General features: G+C 32.9%; 1 protein-coding gene across 3 annotated transcripts in view; it reads right to left on the minus strand.

Annotated features, from left to right (window-relative positions):
- LOC104676327 (disintegrin and metalloproteinase domain-containing protein 18) overlaps positions 1-18,848 on the minus strand; it is a 163,245-nt gene that overhangs the window by 19,157 nt on the left and 125,240 nt on the right. For all 3 annotated transcript variants that reach the window (XM_030937875.1, XM_030937874.1, XM_030937873.1), the window contains one exon: positions 5,843-5,957. In XM_030937875.1, coding sequence (XP_030793735.1) covers positions 5,843-5,957 — 115 coding nt within the window. The remainder of the gene's footprint in view (positions 1-5,842; positions 5,958-18,848) is intronic.

Consider the following 18,848-nt stretch of genomic DNA (forward strand, 5'->3'; position numbering starts at 1 on the left):
TATGCACACCCGTGCCATGTTGGTGTGCTGCACCCATCAACTCGTCAGCACCCATCGACTTGTCATTTACATCAGGTATAACCCCCAATGCCATCCCTCCCCCCTCCCCCCTCCCCATAACAGGCCATCGTGTGTGATGTTCTCCTTCCAGAGTCCAAGTGCTCTCATTGTTCAATTCTCTCCTATGAGTAAGAACATGCAGTGTTTGGTTTTCTGTTCTTGCGATACTTTGCTGAGAATGATAGTTTCCAGCTGCATCCATGTCCCTACAAAGGACACGAACTCATCCCTTTTTATGGCTCCATAGTATTCCATGGTGTATATGTGCCACATTTTCTTAATCCAGTCTATCACTGATGGACATTTGGGTTGATTCCAAGTCTTTGCTATTGTGAATAGTGCCGCAATAAATATATGTGTGCATGTGTCTTTATAGCAGCATGATTTATAATCCTTTGGGTATATATCCAGTAATGGGATGGCTGGGTCAAATGGTATTTCTAGTTCTAGATCCTTCAGGAATTGCCATACTGTTTTCCACAATGGTTGAACCAGTTTACAATCCCACCAACAGTGTAAAAGTGTTCCTATTTCTCCACATCCTCTCCAGCACCTGTTGTTTCCTGACTTTTTAATGATTGCCATTCTAACTGGTGTGAGATGGTGTCTCATTGTGGTTTTGATTTGCATTTCTCTGATGGCCAGTGATGAAAAGCATTTTTTCATTTCTGTTGGCTGTATGAATGTTTTCTTTTGAGAAATGTCTGTTCATATCCTTTGCCCACTTTTTGATGGTTTTTTTTTTTTTTTCTTGTAAATTTGAGTTCTTTGTAGTTTCTGGATATTAGCCCTTTGTCAGATGAGTAGATTGCAAACATTTTCTCCCATTCTGTAGGTTGCCTGCTCACTCTGATGGTAGTTTCTTTTGCTGTGCAGAAGCTCTTTAGTTTAATGAGATCCCATTTGTCAATTATAGCTTTTGCTGCCGTTGCTTTTGGTGTTTTAGACATGAAGTCCTTGCCCATGCCTATGTCCTGAATGGTATTACTTAGGTCTTCTTCTAGGGTTTTTATGGTTTTAGGTCTAACATTTAAGTCTCTAATCCATCTTGAATTAATTTTCGTATAAGGAGTAAGGAAAGGATCCAGTTTCAGCTTTCTACTTAGGGCTAGCCAATTTTCCCAGCACCATTTATTAAATAGGGAATCCTTTCCCCATTTCTTGTTTGTCTCAGGTTTGTCAAAGATCAGATGGCTGTAGATGTGTGGTATTATTTCTGAGGGCTCTGTTCTGTTCCATTGGTCTATATCTCTGTTTTGGTATCAGTACCATGCTGTTTTGGTTACTGTAGCCTTGTAGTATAGTTTGAAGTCAGGTAGTGTGATGCCTCCAACTTTGTTCTTTTGACTTAGGATTGTCTTGGCAATGTGGGGTCTTTTTTGGTTCCATATGAACTTTAAAGCAGTTTTTTCCAATTCTGTGAAGAAAGTCATTGGTAGCTTAATGGGGATGGCATTGAATCTATGAATTACCTTGGGCATTATGGCCATTTTCATGATATTGATTCTTCCTATCCATGAACATGGTATTTTCATCCATTTGTTTGTGTCCTCTTTTATTTCACTGAGCAGTGGTTTGTAGTTCTCCTTGAAGAGGTCCTTTACATCCCTTGTAAGTTGGATTCCTAGGTAGTTTATTCTCTTTGAAGCAATTGTGAATGGAAGTTCATTCATGATTTGGCTCTCTGTTTGTTACTGGTATATAAGAATGCTTGTGATTTTTGCATATTGATTTTGTATCCTGAGACTTTGCTGAAGTTGCTTATCAGCTTAAGGAGATTTTGGGCCGAGATGATGGGGTTTTCTAAATATACAGTCATGTCATCTGCAAACAGGGACAATTTGACTTCTTCTTTTCCTAAGTGAATACCCTTGATTTCTTTCTCTTGCCTAATTACCCTAGCCAGAATTCCCAACACTATGTTGAATAGGAGTGGTGAGAGAGGGCATCCCTGTCTTGTGTCAGTTTTCAAAGGGAATGCTTCCAGTTTTTGTCCATTCAGTATGATATTGGCTGTGGGTTTGTCATAAATAGCTCTCATTATTTTGAGGTACGTTCCATCAATACCGAATTTATTGAGCGTTTTTAGCATGAAGGGCTGTTGAATTTTGTCAAAGGCCTTTTCTGCGTCTATTGAGATAATCATGTGGTTTTTGTCTTTGGTTCTGTTTTTATGCTGGATTACGTTTATTGATTTACATTTGTTGAACCAGCCTTGCATCCCAGGGATGAAGCCCACTTGATCATGGTGGATAAGCTTTTTGATGTGCTGCCTGATTTGATTTGCCAGTATTTTACTGAGGATTTTTCCATCAATGTTCATTAGGGATATTGGTCTAAAATTCTCTTTTTTAGTTGTGTCTCTGCCAGGCTTTGGTATCAGGATGATGCTGGCCTCATAAAATGAGTTAGGGAGGATTCTCTCTTTTTCTATTGATTGGAATAGTTTCAGAAGGAATGGTACCAGCTCCTCCTTGTACCTCCTGTAGAGTTCAGCTGTGAATCCGTCTGGTCCTGGACTTTTTTTGGTTGGTAGGCTATTAATTATTGCCTCAATTTCAGAGCCTGTTATTGGTCTATTCAGGGATTCAACTTCTTCCTGGTTTAGTCTTGGGAGAGTGTAAGTGTCCAGGAAATTATCCATTTCTTCTACGTTTTCTAGTTGATTTGCATAGAGGTGTTTATAGTATTCTCTGATGGTAGTTTGTATTTCTGTGGCGTCGGTGGTGATATCCCCTTTATCACTTTTTATTGCGTCTATTTGATTCTTCTCTCTTTTCTTCTTTATTAGTCTTGCTAACGGTCTGTCAATTTTGTTGATCTTTTCAAAAAACCAGCTCCTGGATTCATTGATTTTTTTGGAGGTTTTTTGTGTCTCTATCTCCTTCAGTTCTGCTCTGATCTTAGTTATTTCTTGCCTTCTGCTAGCTTTTGAATGTGTTTGCTCTTGCTTCTCTAGTTCTTTTAATTGCGATGCTAGGGTGTCAATTTTAGATCTTTCCAGCTTTCTCTTGTGGGCATTTAGTGCTATAAATTTCCCTCTACATACTGCTTTAAATGTGTCCAAGAGATTCTAGTATGTTGTGTCTTTGTTCTCATTGGTTTCAAAGAACATCTTTATTTCTGCCTTCATTTTGTTATGTACCCAGTAGTCATTCAGGAGCAGGTTGTTCAGTTTCCATGTAGTTGAGCGGTTTTGATTGATTTTCTTAGTCCTGAGTTCTAGTTTGATTGCACTGTGGTCTGAGAGACAGTTTGTTATAATTTCTGTTCTTGTACATTTGCTGAGGAGTGCTTTACTCCCAACTATGTGGTCAATTTTGGAATAAGTGTGATGTGGTGCTGAGAAGAATGTATATGCTGTTGATTTGGGGTGGAGAGTTCTGTAGATGTCTATTAGGTCTGCTTGGCGCTAGAAGTTTCATATTTTGGTCTGTAATCCTTAATTTTTGAACATGGTGTGAAATACAGCTCTGAGTTTATCTTTTTTACATGTAAATATATTATTATTCTAGCACAATTTGTTTAAAAAGCTAAACTTTATCCATTGTATTGCTTTGAACGTTTATTAGAAATCCAATTTCCATATATTTGTATGTCTGTTTCTGGTTTCTTATTCTATTTTATTGACCTGTATGTCTGCGTTAATGACAGTACCACACTGACTTGATTACTGTAGCTTTATAGTGAGTTTCAATATTGGGCAGTGTATTTCCTACAACATTTTTTTCTTCGAAGGCATTTTAACTATTCAACTTCCTTTGCTCCTGCCGACGCTCAAAAGCGCTCGCCCTGGCTCCTGCACCCACTTACCTATGTTCTGCCTCCTTCAAGGGTTGGACCACAGCAGGTCCCAGTGTGTGGAGTTTGCCCGTGCTGGCACTGAAGGAGCCAGCTGATTCCAGTGCTCATGCACTCCAGTTCCCGCCTCATTCACTCACACACTCCCTCCTGCAAGGAGTTGAGAACTGCAAGTTGTGTAAATGAGACACCCCTGTCGCAAGTCCCATGAAGGGGTCATGGAAATATCCCGCTTCAATATTGCCTTCATTTATAGAAACAATTAAAGTATACATGTGTATGCCATCACTCAAAATGTGATTGATTTACTATTATTTCCTAAAAAAATGCATGTGTATTTTGCCATATTTTTCAAAGTTCATTGAGAATAGACACTGTATGGTACAGTTTTTTTAACAGCCTACAGAGTTTGTAATAATATGGAATGAAAAACATTTGTGTAATTTTTATTATTTTATACGTGAATTTAAAAAATTTGATTGAATGACATTTGTTGAAACTTACTGGTACTGTGTTCTAACTTACTTGAGTTAATTGAAGTTGAATATCTCTGGGAATATCTGATTATAAATATTGTGTGAGATTACAGTAGTCACTCCCCCTTATCAACAGCTTTGGTTGCACAGTAACAACCATGGGCGACCACTGTGTGAAAATATTAAATGAAAAATTCTGGAAATCAACAATTCACAAGATTTAAACTGCATGCTATTCTGGGTAGCATGATGAAATCTCCCATCATTCCTTTCTGTCTCACCCAGGACCTGAATCTTTCCAAACGAATACATACTGTATACGCTACCTGTCCATTAGTCACTTTGCCATCTTAGTTATCAGGTTGACTGTTATGCCATTACAGTGCTTTGTTCAAATCACCCTTATTTTACTTCATAATGATCACAAAGGGCAAGATTAGTGAAGCCAACAATTTGTATATGCCAAAGAGAAGGCAAAAATTCTTTCCTTAAGGAAAAGGGTGAATACTTTTGACTTAAGGAAAATATATTAATACATACATATTCCAAATATATGTAAGAAAAAATGTATATGCATACTTACAAATGTATGTGTATATTTATATTTTAATATTTAAATAAACTTTATATTTATAAATGTCAACATTTGACAAAATATACATACAAAATATACATACATACATATTTTCCTTAATAAGGAAACTATTCATTGCTAAGATCTATGGTTAAAACAAATCTTCAGTCTATAAAGTTGTAAAGGAGAAGGAAATCTGTACTAGTTTTGCTGATGTATCTCGAACTACAAAAGTTAAGACTGCAGTGCATGATAAACGCTTAGCTATGACAGAAAAGACAGTAAATTTGTAAGTAGAAGACATGAACAGAAAATGTGTTCTGATTAACAGCAACATGTTGCACCAGAAAACATTTGAAACTGTAGAAATACTTCAGTATGGAATTCCCTGAAATGAGTGAGACATTTATTGCAAGTAAGAAATGGTTACACAGATTCAGAAATATGTCTGGACTGAAAAATAGAAAAATTACTAGAGAGGCTATGTCTGCTGATGAAAAAGCAGCTTCCACATTTCCAGCAGAGTTGACGTTAATCAAGGAGAAAGGATATCATCCAAAGCCAGTTATCAATTGTAATGAAGGCAGTCTTCTGGAAGAAGAAGACCAATAGGACCTACAGCAATGAAAGTGCAAAGGAGGCGCCAGGGCATAAAACATGGAAGGACAGTTATTCATTGCTGTTACTGAGCCTAACTGATGAATTAAACTTTATCATAGATATGTATATGTAGGAAAAAACAGTACATTTAGAGTTTGGCGCTATCTACAGTTTCAGGCATCCACTGAGGGTTTTAGAATGTATCCCCCACAAATAAGGAGGGATTACTGCAATGTAGATGAAGCTACCATTCAAGAGAACTTAGATTTCTTTAATTAGCTTTATATAAAACAACCTTGTATTTTGCCTTAGAAAATAAATTTCCACTTACCAGATTTCTGAAAATTTCCATCATCAATACTACCCCCTGGGGAACCAAACTGGAATTTACAATCTGGAGGTTTATGTCCAGGGAAGCACTGACAATTACCAAAATTATTACATATCTGAAACAGAAAAATACAGAAACAGTTTGAGTCATCTTAGTCTTTGTATCTGATATAAATACCTAAACTTCATAGAATAGTTATTTTTTCTTAAGATTATTATGACTATAAAACATGAGAAATAGGTTAGAAAAAGTAGTAAAAATTTTCACAACATAATGGCCAGATGGCAAAATACCTACGTGAAAGTTTATTTCTGGCCTGAGCATGTTTAATATCTTCCTCAATCATCTTTAAAAAATAAAATTTAATAAAGTTGTAGCCTTCATATTCAGAGAGGTTAAATTTTTTTAATGACTGTTATCTTATTTAGTAATTTGAAAACATTTATTGTCACTATTTGGACATTTTCTACTCATGCACTTCAATGTCTATACAAAGTATTGTGATAAAATAAACATCAATCGACTTGGCCACTTTAATTCCTTATCCTAGTCCCTTTTCAACATTTGACATTATTGGTCAATAATGTGCATTTTATTTTTAAGTAATTATATTTTCCATAATGAAATAACATACGTGCAAATATTAAAAATCAACGATCAAATACAACTTTATGATAACCTTGCATTGCTAGAAGTTAACATTTGACAATGTTTCTGTATTATTCATGCCTTTGTATTAATATTTCAACAGTTTAGTATTTTCATTTTAAAATAAAACAAGTAAGTACATATTTTGTAAAATTCAAACAATAAAAGTGTATAGAAGTGAAATTCCTCAGCCACTATTTCAGTACCATTTCCAGCTGCTAAAGATGTTGTGTTTCATTCATATATATCAAATGCATTTCTAAATACACATACCCACATCCACAAACACACACACATTAATAGATTTTTGCCAAATAATATCCGTAACAAGATACCATGAACTTCTTCTCATACCTGTATATATAAAGAATTCACAGGCACATTTTAAAAATTAGACTCATAATATTCAATAGTGTGAGTATTTTGTTTGAAGGTAAACAAAAATATAATTTTTAGACAACAAAGGATCACTTATATGGAAAACCATCAGTTTTGCATTTTGATATCAAGATCTCTAAATGCATTTTTCTCATATATATTTTTTCTCTATATTTTGACAAAGCATTATTCCACTTCCCCACCCCTCCAATGAAAGTACAAGGACATGATAGAATATTTCATCTAGGATAGCAAATCTAAATATATTATACTTTTAACTGTAAGATAATTTAAAAATCAGAATTAACATAATGTATATAATCCTTTATAATATTAGGAACTTCAAGTCTAAAATTTTCAAAAAACCACAAATTTTAGAGGTTTAAGGTAAAGGGTAGGTACAAGTGCAAAAATGGTCACTCCTTAATTCCATGGGCAAGGAGAAATAGGTTTTATTTAAGCTGGGCATAGAAATAGACAAATAAGGAAAAAGAAACAAATGTTTAAATTCCCAGGTAACTAGGGTCCCCTCAGTCAATACAAAGTCACATTATAGAATTTACTTTGTATTAGGGCAAGTCATGGCAAGATAAAACATTAAAAATGATCTAGAGAAAATTAAAAAGTATGTTGAATTTTATCAAAAGCTTTTCTGCATCTTTTGAGATAATTGTGACATTTTTGTCTTTAGTTCTGTTTACATGATGAATCACATTTATTGATTTTCATATGTTGAACCAACCTTGCATCCTGGGAATGAAGACTATTCGATTGTGGTGGATAAGCTTCTTTGATGTGCTGCTGAATTCGGTTGGCCAGTATTTTGTTGAGGATTTTTGCATCGATGTTTATCTAAGATATGGGCCTGAAATTTTCATTTTTTATTGTGTCTCTGCCAGATTTTGGTATCAGGATGATGCTGTCCTCATAGAATGAGTTAGGGAGGAGTTCCTTTCCAATTTTTTGGACAGTTTCAGTAGGAATAGTACTAGTTCATCTTTGTACCTCAGGTAGAATTCACCTGTGAATCTATCTGGTCCTGGGCTTTTTTTGGTTAGTAGGCTATTTATTACTGCCTCAATTTCAGAACTTGTTATTGGTCTGTTCAGTGATTCAATTTCTTCTTGGTTCAATCTTGGGACAGTGTATGTGTCTAGGAATTTATCTATTTCTTATAGATTTTCTAGTTTAAGTGCATAGAGGTGGTTATAATATTCTCTGATGGTTGTTTGTATTTCTGTGCAGTCAGCAGTAACTTCCCTTTTATCATTTCTGATTGTGTGTATTTGAATTTTCTCTTTTTTCTTCTTGGTTAATATAGCTAGTGGTCTGTCTTATAACTTTTTTCAAAAAATAAACTCCTGGATTGTTTAATCTTTTGAATGTTTTTGTGTGTGTCTCAATTTCCTTCAGAAAAGACTTCTGATAAAATTCAACATCCCTTCATGTTAAAAACTCTCAATAAACTAGCTATTGAAGGAACATACCTCAAAACAATAAGAGCCACGTATGACAAAACCACAGCTAACATCATAATCAATGGGCAAAAGCTGGAAGCATTTCCCTTGAAAACTGCCATGAGCTAAGGTGTCCTCTCTCACCCCTCCTATTTAACATAGTATTTAAAGTTCTGGGCAGGGCAATCAGGCAAGACAAAGAAATAATAGAAAGAGAGGAAGCTAAATTATTCCTTTTGTGGATGACATGATCCTATATCTACAATTAACCCCATTGTCTCAGCAGCCTCAAAGCTTCTTAAACTGATAAGCAACTTTAGCAAAATCTCAGGATTCAAAATCAATGTACAAAAATTGCTAGCATTCTGATACACCAACAACAGTCAAGCGGAAAGCCAAATCACTAATGAAGTCCCATTCACAATCGCCACAAAAAGAATAAAATACCTAGGAATATAGCTAACTAGGCAGGTGAAAGGTCTCTACAAGAAGAACTACAAAACATTGCTCAAAGAAATCACAGATGATACAAATAAATAGAAAAACATTCCATGCTCATGGATAGGAAGAATCAATATTGTGAAAACGGCCTCACTGCCCAAAGCTATTTATAGATTCAATGCTATTCCCGTTAAATTAACATTGACTTGCTTCACAGAACTACAGAATACTATTTTAAAATTCACTGGGAAGCAAAAAAGAGTCCAAATGGCCAGGGCAATCCTAAGCAAAAAGAGGCATCAAACTACCTGACTCAAACTATACTACAGGACTACAATAATCAAAACTGCAAGGTACTGGTACAAGGACAGACGCATAGACCTATGGAACAGAATAGAGAACCCAGACATAAGATCACACACCAACAACTATCTAATCTTCAACAAACTTGACAGAAACAAACAATAGGGAACGAATACTCTATTCAATAAATGGTGCTGAGATAACTGGCTAGCCACATGCAGAAAAATTGAAACTGAACCCCTTCCTTACACCATATACAAAAATCAATATGAGATGGACTAAAGACTTAAAAGTAAAACCCAAAACTATAAAAACCTTGGAATACAACCTAGGCAATATCATTCAGGACATAGGCACTGGCAAATATTTCATGATGCAGATGCCAAAAGCAATACAAACAAAAGCAAAAACTGACAAATGGGATATTATCAAAGAGCTTCTGTACAGCAAAAGAAGCTATTGACAGATTAAACAGACAAACTACAAAATGGGAGAAAATATTTGCAAGCTATGTATCTGAAAAAGGTCTAATATCCAGCATTGCTAGGAATGTAAACAAATTTATGAGAAGAAAAAAAATAATAAAAACAACCCCATTAAAAAGTGGCCAAATGACATGAACAGAAACTTTTCAAAAAAAATACATACATGCAGGCAGCAATTACATGAAAAAAAAAGCCTAACATCACTGATCATTGGAGAAATAACAATCAAGACCACAATGAGATATCATCTCATACCAGTCAGAATGGCTATTACTAAGAAGTCAAAAAATAACAGATGCTAGCAAGGTTGTAGAGAAAAAGGAATGCTTATACACTGTTAGTGGGAGGGTTAATTAGTTCAGCCATTGTGGAAGACAGTATGGTAATTCCTCAAAGACCCAAAGACAGAAATCCCATTCAACCCAGCAGTCCTATTTCTGGGAATATACCCAAAGGAATGTAAGTCATTCTGTTATAAAGACACATGCAGGCATATGTGCACTGCAGCACTAGTCACAATAGCAAAGACATAGAATAAACCTAAATGCCCATCAAGGATAGACTTAATAAACAAAATGGTACATATATACCATGGAATACTATGCACCCATAAAAAAGTATGAGATCATGTCCTTCGCCAGGACATTGATGGAGCTGGAGGCCATTATCCTTGACAAACAAACACAGGAACAGAAAACCAAATACCACATGTTCTCACTTATAAGTGGGAGCTAAATGATGACAACACATGGACACATAAAGGGGAACAACACACAGTGGGGTCCACATGCATGCAGAGATTAGGAGGGGGAATGGGTCAGGAAAAATAACTAATAGATACTAGGCTTAATACCTGGGTGATGAAATAAACTGTATCACAAATTCCCATAACACGTGTTCATCTATGTAACAAATAAGCTGTATCACAAATTCCTATGACATGTGTTCACCTCTGTAACATCCTTGCATATGTACCCTTGAACTTAAAATGAAAGCTAAAAATTAATTCATAGTTAATTAAAAAAAGAAAAGAAATGTTTAAATGTGAAATATAAGAAATACGCAGCATACAATGTCAGGAACAACAAGCATCTTGATTAATAAAAGGCAGAGATTCTCACAATGTATTAAAAAGTAAAAATAGGAAATAGAACAATATATATATCAGTAAATACAAGCAAAAATATATCACAATGAACATATCAAAAACAAGAATAAGAAAAATAAGATTATCAGAAATATATATATTTTTAGAAAAAAATTAAAAGATGTATAAAATCACTGATTTTCATATAAAACACAAATAAACCACACTTATATTAGAATAAATTTTAACTTACGTGGGTCAGTTGGTGGGGAACAAGTTAAAAATATAATCAATTATTCTAAGTCTTGTAAGAACAGCAGGTCCAAATTCATTATTAATTTTGAGCAAAAATTTTGGAAGCAAATATATTTATATCAACCTTGTCAACATCATAGAAATAAAATAAAAAAGTGTCCAAATGACTCTATAATCTGAATGTTTCATGTCATGTTATACTCAGAAATTAATGTTTATAATGTACCAATTAGTTAGATAAAAAGAGCTTGGGATAACTTATTTTTATTAAATTTTCGTTAGATTTCATAATTGTTTAAGAAAGATAGATTCCAAAATGTTAAGACACATATTTACTATTACATTTACCTAAAAGTTCTATGTACAATTTTTCAAACTTCAGTGAGAGAATTGTTTTGTGAATATTCTCATATCAAATTTTGTTTACTTTTTCACATACATCTCCCGACCAAGAAATATTAATGATAAGCTCTATAAAATTCTGAATGAGAAAACTGTTTACACAAGTAAGCAATTATGAAATGAAATTACTGTACATTTAGAATTTGTGGCAATTAAAATTATTTTAAGCTTCAACAACATTCTCTTTTATTTGTTGATAAATTTGAGGTTAAAATTTCCAGTGATTATGTGATTGTCTTAAAAATCAATTTTTAATGTCGTTTTCCAAGTAATGCTGTAGCTTTAATTTCTAGAATACACAAGCACTTTAAGAAAAATCACATTGTAGTTAATTTAAGTGTTATTAAAGTGGCATAAATTACACACAGATAGAATATTCTGACCAATTCAGTCCCTCATTTCACATTGTTTTACACCCTATGCTCTCTGAGTATTCAGAAAATACATTTCCCTGTCACCTTCCTGTCCCTCCTGTTCACATACATTATACAACTAATTTCTGAGAAAAATGCACAGGTAGTTGTGTACTTCTTTGGATATCCTCAGCTTATTGGGAAAGATCAGAAATTTCAAGATTTTTCTAATCATCATTGCTGCCTACTGGGGCAATAAGGTCCCATTATCACATTCTGCTCTGCTTTGTCCCTCCTTGAAGATCATTGGATGGGCTTCTCATTGAAACAATATTTACTCTATATCCAACCTCATTACCTGCAGTCCATCAAACTCAATATCTTGTGGCACACTTGTATTCAATTAGCAGTATAAATGTGGTCCAGTTATTAGATGAAAAACTGTGATTTATAAGCATTGCATTATTTTTTATATCAAGATCATAAAACATCTCATATTAGCACAAAAAATTCTACACACAGTATATTTAAGAAAACAAATTCATATATATTATAATATTAACACAACACATTTCACTTGTGTATTAAAAAATAATAAATCAAAACTAAGGAGGGTTTATCCTAGAAATTAAAAGATAATTCAGCTTTAGGAAATTCACTAATATGATTCATTCAAGTAAATTATTAATGAAAAAAATTATATAATTAAATAATAAAAAATAATTCAATAAAATTGAAGTCTTTCTTCCTAAATTTTTCAGCAAGTTAAGCAAATATTGGAAGCTTCCATTAACCTAGAATGAATATGATGTACATTATTAAACTTTAGAATAATTCAACATGCAATTACTAAGCTGAAAAACCATAAAAAACAAGTGAGACTTGTTCTTTAAGGAATGATAATTTCAAACCACTGATCGCCCCTTTTCAAAGAAGCCCTTGCCAGTTTGGCACATTTAGAAGTATAACTCCAGCTTGACAGTAATGAGGGCAATTTTTAGGATACAAATAAACAACAGAATTATTATCATTTTCTTGAAATGCAGGGGTTGGAAAGTGGAGTTGTGAAGGGCTAGATAATACAGCCATTATCTCCCTAAAAGCATTTTCCATATTCTTAAGCTAAAAGCTAATTCAAAAATTTCTCTAAAGCACTGCTGTAATTCTTAGAGTTTCTGGATGCTGAGGAGATAAAGATGCTGCAGTTTTTTAGGTGAAAGATTTAGATACTTACACCATTGAAATATGGTGTAACAGATTTATAAAACTGTGTCTTAGATTTATAAAGCGATGAACTTGTATTTACCTAGCTCAATCCATAAATGGATTTAAACTAATCAGATCCACACTATTTCTGCCAAGAGAAAACTATAAAGCCTCTCTTGTAAAACTTACCATCGTTGTTAAACATTCCATTGCAAATTATGTAAGGAGGTTTGTAAGGAAATAGAAAGGTATCAAGAAGAAAATCAGGCAATTGAAACGACTGTGAGAGGTACAGAAAATTACCCTAATGTAGTCAACAAAGAACGCTTCTGTGACTCCTGATGTGTTGAGGTATTTTCTCACACACCAAGCAATTCACCAAAAGGTTCTCCAGTGGACACTAGCTGGGTGTCAATACAATAAAAGAGAGTACTTAAATTAACAATACCAGGCAAAAAGTGGAGTTATCACTACAAATTATATAGACTTTACAAGGATATAAAAAGAATATGCCAAATAATTACAACTTAGACATGAGATAAATTAATAAATTCTAAAAATAGAGAAGACAAAATTTCCCCACATAATTGAAATCTATTAAAACTAAAGAAATTTAAAAATGGAAAAATAATATGATTAAGTCGGGAATACAATACAAGGCTGTAAAAGCAAATTAGAAACAGCAGAATAATAACAGAACTAGAAAATAGCTTTAAAACTCCCAGATTGAAGAGGAAAGAATGAAAGCTTGAGAGATTCAGAATAAAATCTAACATGTATTTTACTCTTTCTATTTCTTGTATTCTTTTCTATGTTTCTGTGTTTATTTCTGTTAAAATTTTTAAAATGTATTTGGAACACAGTACAAAACCATAAATTTGATGTAAATTTAATCCCAAAAGGATTAATAGAGAATATAGAAAAAGCAAAATTAAGTAATGACTTAAAATTTTATTTCCAAAACTTGAGAAAAATAATTCTTAGTAGAATTCAGTAGCTCTGTAAGTTCCGAGTATGATGAAAACTACACTTTAGCAAATCATATGCAAACACATGAACACTAATGTCAAAAAGAAAACATTAAAAGCAGGTGTTCCTCAAGAAGCAAAGGTAAAATGCATCTGAATTCTCAGAAGAGATCATGTAAGTCAATATAAAACAGATTATATTTTTTAAACTACTGAAAGAAAATTCTGACCTAAAGATAAAACATTCAAAAAAACACTTATCAGAAAAAATGTTAATTTTAGCCACCATACTTTTTTCACGCTGAAGAAAGTTTTTAACAGAAATAAATACAGAAACATAGAAAATACAAGAAATAGAAAGAGTAAAATATATGATTAAGCAAGAATAAATAAATGTTGACTATAGAAAACAATAATTATTGTGTTTTGATGTTTAAAAGATATAGAAGACAAAATGAATGATGTGAAAAAATTCACTACCTTTTAAAACAACCAATTGTTCAAGAAAGAAATCACAGGGAAAATTAGAAAATATTTTGAGAAATGTAAATAAAAACACAACATACAAAAATTTATGTTATACAGCAAAATTTTAGCCAAAACAGTTAGGCAAGAAAAAGAAATAAAAGGCAATCAAATTGGAAAGACAGAATAACATAAAATATATTTACAGATAGTATATTCTTGTGTGTAGAAAACCCTAAAGATCCCACATAAACATCTTAGGCTAATAAATTTAAAAAGTTGCAGGACACAAAATCAACACGCATACAAAAAATAGCTGCATTTTAATACGCTAGCTAGCAATGCATAACCCAAAAAGGAAATTGAGAAAACAATACCATTTGCAATATTATTAGAAAGAACAGAATACTACTTAAGAACAACTTAAAACCAAGGAGAGACAAGACATATACAATCAAAATTACAAACCATTGCTGAAGTTAAAGAAGACATAAATTTAAAAACATCTCATGTTCATGATTTGAAAGACTTAATATTGTCAAGATAATACTACCAAGCCAATCTACAGATTCATAACAATCTTGATCAAAATTCCAATGATGCTTTTTGCACAAATTGAAAAATGCATCACAAAGTTCATATGAAATCCCAACGCACTTCAGGTAGCCTTAAAAGTTTTTAAAAAGGAAGAACAAAGTTGAATAACTTATACTTCCTGAGGACAAAACCTCCTGCAAAGCCACAATAATGAAAACAATGTGGTTTGGCATGAAGACAGACATATAGACAAATGGAGAATAGAGAACCCAGAAATTAACCCTAACATTTACGGTCAAATTATTTCTGTCAAGGCTTCCATGACCATTCAATGGGTAAATAACAATTGTTTCAACAAATGCTGGGAAAAGTGTATATCCATGTGTAAAAATATAGTTAGACTCTGATCTCGACCATATATCAACATTAACTCAAAATAGATAAAAGATCTAACTGAGGCCGGGCGCGGTGGCTCAAGCCTGTAATCCCAGCACTTTGGGAGGCCGAGACGGGCGAATCACGAGGTCAGGAGATCGAGACCATCCTGGCTAACACGGTGAAACCCCGTCTCTACTAAAAATACAAAAACTAGCCGGGCGAGGTGGCGGGCGCCTGTAGTCCCAGCTACTCGGGAGGCTGAGGCAGGAGAATGGCGTAAACCCGGGAGGCGGAGCTTGCAGTGAGCTGAGATCTGGCCACCGCACTCCAGTCCGGGCGACGGAGCGAGACTCCGCCTCAAAAAAAAAAAAAAAAAAAAAAAAAAAAAAAGATCTAACTGAAAGAAGAGTTAAAAAGTTAAAGCTCTTAGAGATAAGCATAAGGGAAAAGCTTTGTGACATTAGATTTGATGATTTCTTTAGTATTAAACAAAAAAACCAGGCAACAAAAGAAAAAATAACTAAACATCATCAAAATTAAAAACTTTTGTACACAAAAGCATACTATCAAGACAGTGAAAAGATAATACATAGAATGGAAAAATAGCAAATCACATATATGATAAGGAATTAATATCCAAAATACATAAATAATTCTAAAACTCAATAATAAAAAGGAAGCACAATTTTAAAATTGGCAAAGGACTTGAATAGAAAATTCTCTAAAGGTATATGGATTGCCAATAAGGGAAATAAAGCTCAATTTTGCTAATCACTAGGGAAATGGAAATCAAAACTACAGTGATATTCCATTTTGCAACTCTTAAGATGGTTACTATTAAAAAATAAAAATAAATATTGGGCAGGTTGTAGAGAAATTGGAACCCCTGTGCTTGCATTGTTGGTGAGACTGGCAAAAAATATGGTGACTCTGAAAAAAAATTGAAAATAGAATTACCATATGCTCCAGCAATTCTTCTGGCCATATACCTGAAATAATTGAAATGAAAACAGGGACCTCAACAGATATTTGTATACCAATGTTCATAGCAATATTATTTACAACAGCTAGAAGGTAGAGGCAAATTCAGCATCCACTGACAAATCAATGGATGAACAAAATGTGGTATATGCATACAATGATATATTTTTCAGCTTAAAAAAGAATGAAATTTTGATACATGATACATCATGGATGAACCTTGAAAATATCATGCTGAGTGAAATAAGCTAGACACAAAAGGGCAAATATTGTATAATACCAATTATATGAGGTATTTAGAGTAATCAATTCATGGAAACCTCAAGTAGAATAGTGGTTACCATGGGCTAGGGAAAGGGAATAATGGAGGATTTATTTAAAAAAAAAACAGGCAAAAGATTAAGATGCTTCATTATAGAAGATATGCATATCCCAAATAAGTGTAATAAAAGATGCTCAACATCATATGTCATTAGAGAGCTGTAAATTAAAACAACATTGAATTACCACTAAATAATTAGAATGCTTAAAATCTCAATTCCTGAAAACACCAAATGCTGGTGAGGATATCAAGCAACAAGAACTCTCATTCATTGTTAGTGAGAATGCAAAATGATACATCTACTTTGAAAGACAATTTAGTAATTGCCTACAAAACTAAACAAACATGCTGCTATTATATGACTCAGTAATTGTGCTCCTTGGTATTTACCCAACTGAAATAAAAACTTATGTCCACACCAAAACCTGTAAATTAGTGTTTATAGCAACTGTTATTCACAATTGCCCAAAATGGAAAAAAAAAAAAAAAAAACCCACATTGTCCTTTAATAGATGAATGATCAAACACACTGTGGTACATCTGTAGAGTGGAATATTATTCAATGATAAAAGCAAATAAGCCATAAAGCCATGAAAAGACATGGAGGGATCTTAAATAAATATTACTAAGAGACAGTAAAAAGTTCATTGGTTTCGAGGAGTTTATGGAAAGGGATGAAGGGCTAAATATATGGATCACAGGGCATTCTTCCACAGTGAAACTATTCTGTATAATACTGTAATAATGGAAACATATTTTTAAGATCCACATATCTTTTAAGATGCATATTTTATAAGACCCATATATTTTTAGGACCCATAGAAAGTACAAAGAGTTAAACCCAATGTAAACTATAGACTGTAGTTAATAATAATGTATAAATAGTAGCACAGGAATTATAGGGCATCGCTCTAAGGCAAGATGCAAAATAATAGGGGAAGCAGGGAGGGAGCGGGACCAGATATATTGTAGTTCACTGTACTTGGTGCTTGTTTTTACGTAAACCAAACATTGCTCTGAAAAATGTCTATACTTTTTTTAAAGCTACTATAGAAAATATACAACGAAGAAGCACCACCAAAATAGCATAACCTTGATACAAAATCAGAAACATTAACTACAAGATATAAAACTATCAAATCCATAAGATAGAAATATTTATATCAAATAAAATACTCAAAAACTGAACTAAAAGCAGGTCATGGTTGGTTTTATTCTGGGAATTAAAGTTGGCTTACTATTTTAAAAATCAATAAATACATTTGTACATTAACAGATTAAAGGGGAAAATCATATAGTAAAGTCAATAGATGCAGAAAAAGTCTTTGATAAAATTTAACATTTATTCATAATAGAAAACACTTAAACTAGAAACAAAAGAATTATTTTAACAGAAAATTATCATAAAAATATTCTGCAAATATTACACTAAAGTGTGAAGCCTGGAAATTTTTTCTTTCGCAATAAGGACAAGGCAAGAATATCCACCACTTACACTGAATCATGCATAAAAGCCTGAATTTAATATTCTGTTATTTTCTTAACTTCTTGATATTGATGCTTAGACTACTAGTTTTCAGAGTAATAAATTATAACTGTCCATGGCAACTAATGAAAAGTATATCATTAGCAAAAAGAAAATGACACTATTACAACTGGCAACATTTCATGAATAATGGAATTTCAGAACACCTACATGCTAATTCAATTGAACGGGAATGATAAATGATAAAGCTGTCTATTGAGAACTGTCATTAGAGAATCTATGCAAATTTGCCTAGATTCAGTAAGATTTCTATTGACTTATAATTATTTTTCAGTAGTTTTTCTTTTTAAACATTTTAACTACAAAATATAACATATGTAGAAATATAGATTAATGTAAATACAGAAGTTTTACCTTATGTATTTCCTTTATGAATGTAATATTTCATAGTAAAGGTTTTATTAAAAAAAATCTAACAAGTAGAAGTAAAATGACTGAATGTAAATAAAAATATATGAAGAAAACAATTATGTACCCAATGAAACATGGTAGCAAAAATTGACAATGTATAACTTTGTGTTGAGATCTTATAAAAAATAATAAGGCTGAAGACCTATAATATAACAGAGGAAGTAAAAAACTCAAACCAAAAATTATAATTACAGAAAGAAAAAAACAAAACATTAAAATGTGGCTGTTTTCTTTGTTAACAGCTGATAGCAAATTACTGACAATGTACTAGCATTTTATATCTTCTGAATCCAACTAATTTAGAAATTATAGAATTAAATATTAATACATTCTGGTGAATTTGAGGTTACTCTTATGTTGACTACATCACGCATTGATTTTCT

This window comes from Rhinopithecus roxellana, chromosome 9 (genome assembly GCF_007565055.1).
Source record: "Rhinopithecus roxellana isolate Shanxi Qingling chromosome 9, ASM756505v1, whole genome shotgun sequence".
NCBI classification, from domain to species: Eukaryota; Metazoa; Chordata; class Mammalia; order Primates; family Cercopithecidae; genus Rhinopithecus; species Rhinopithecus roxellana.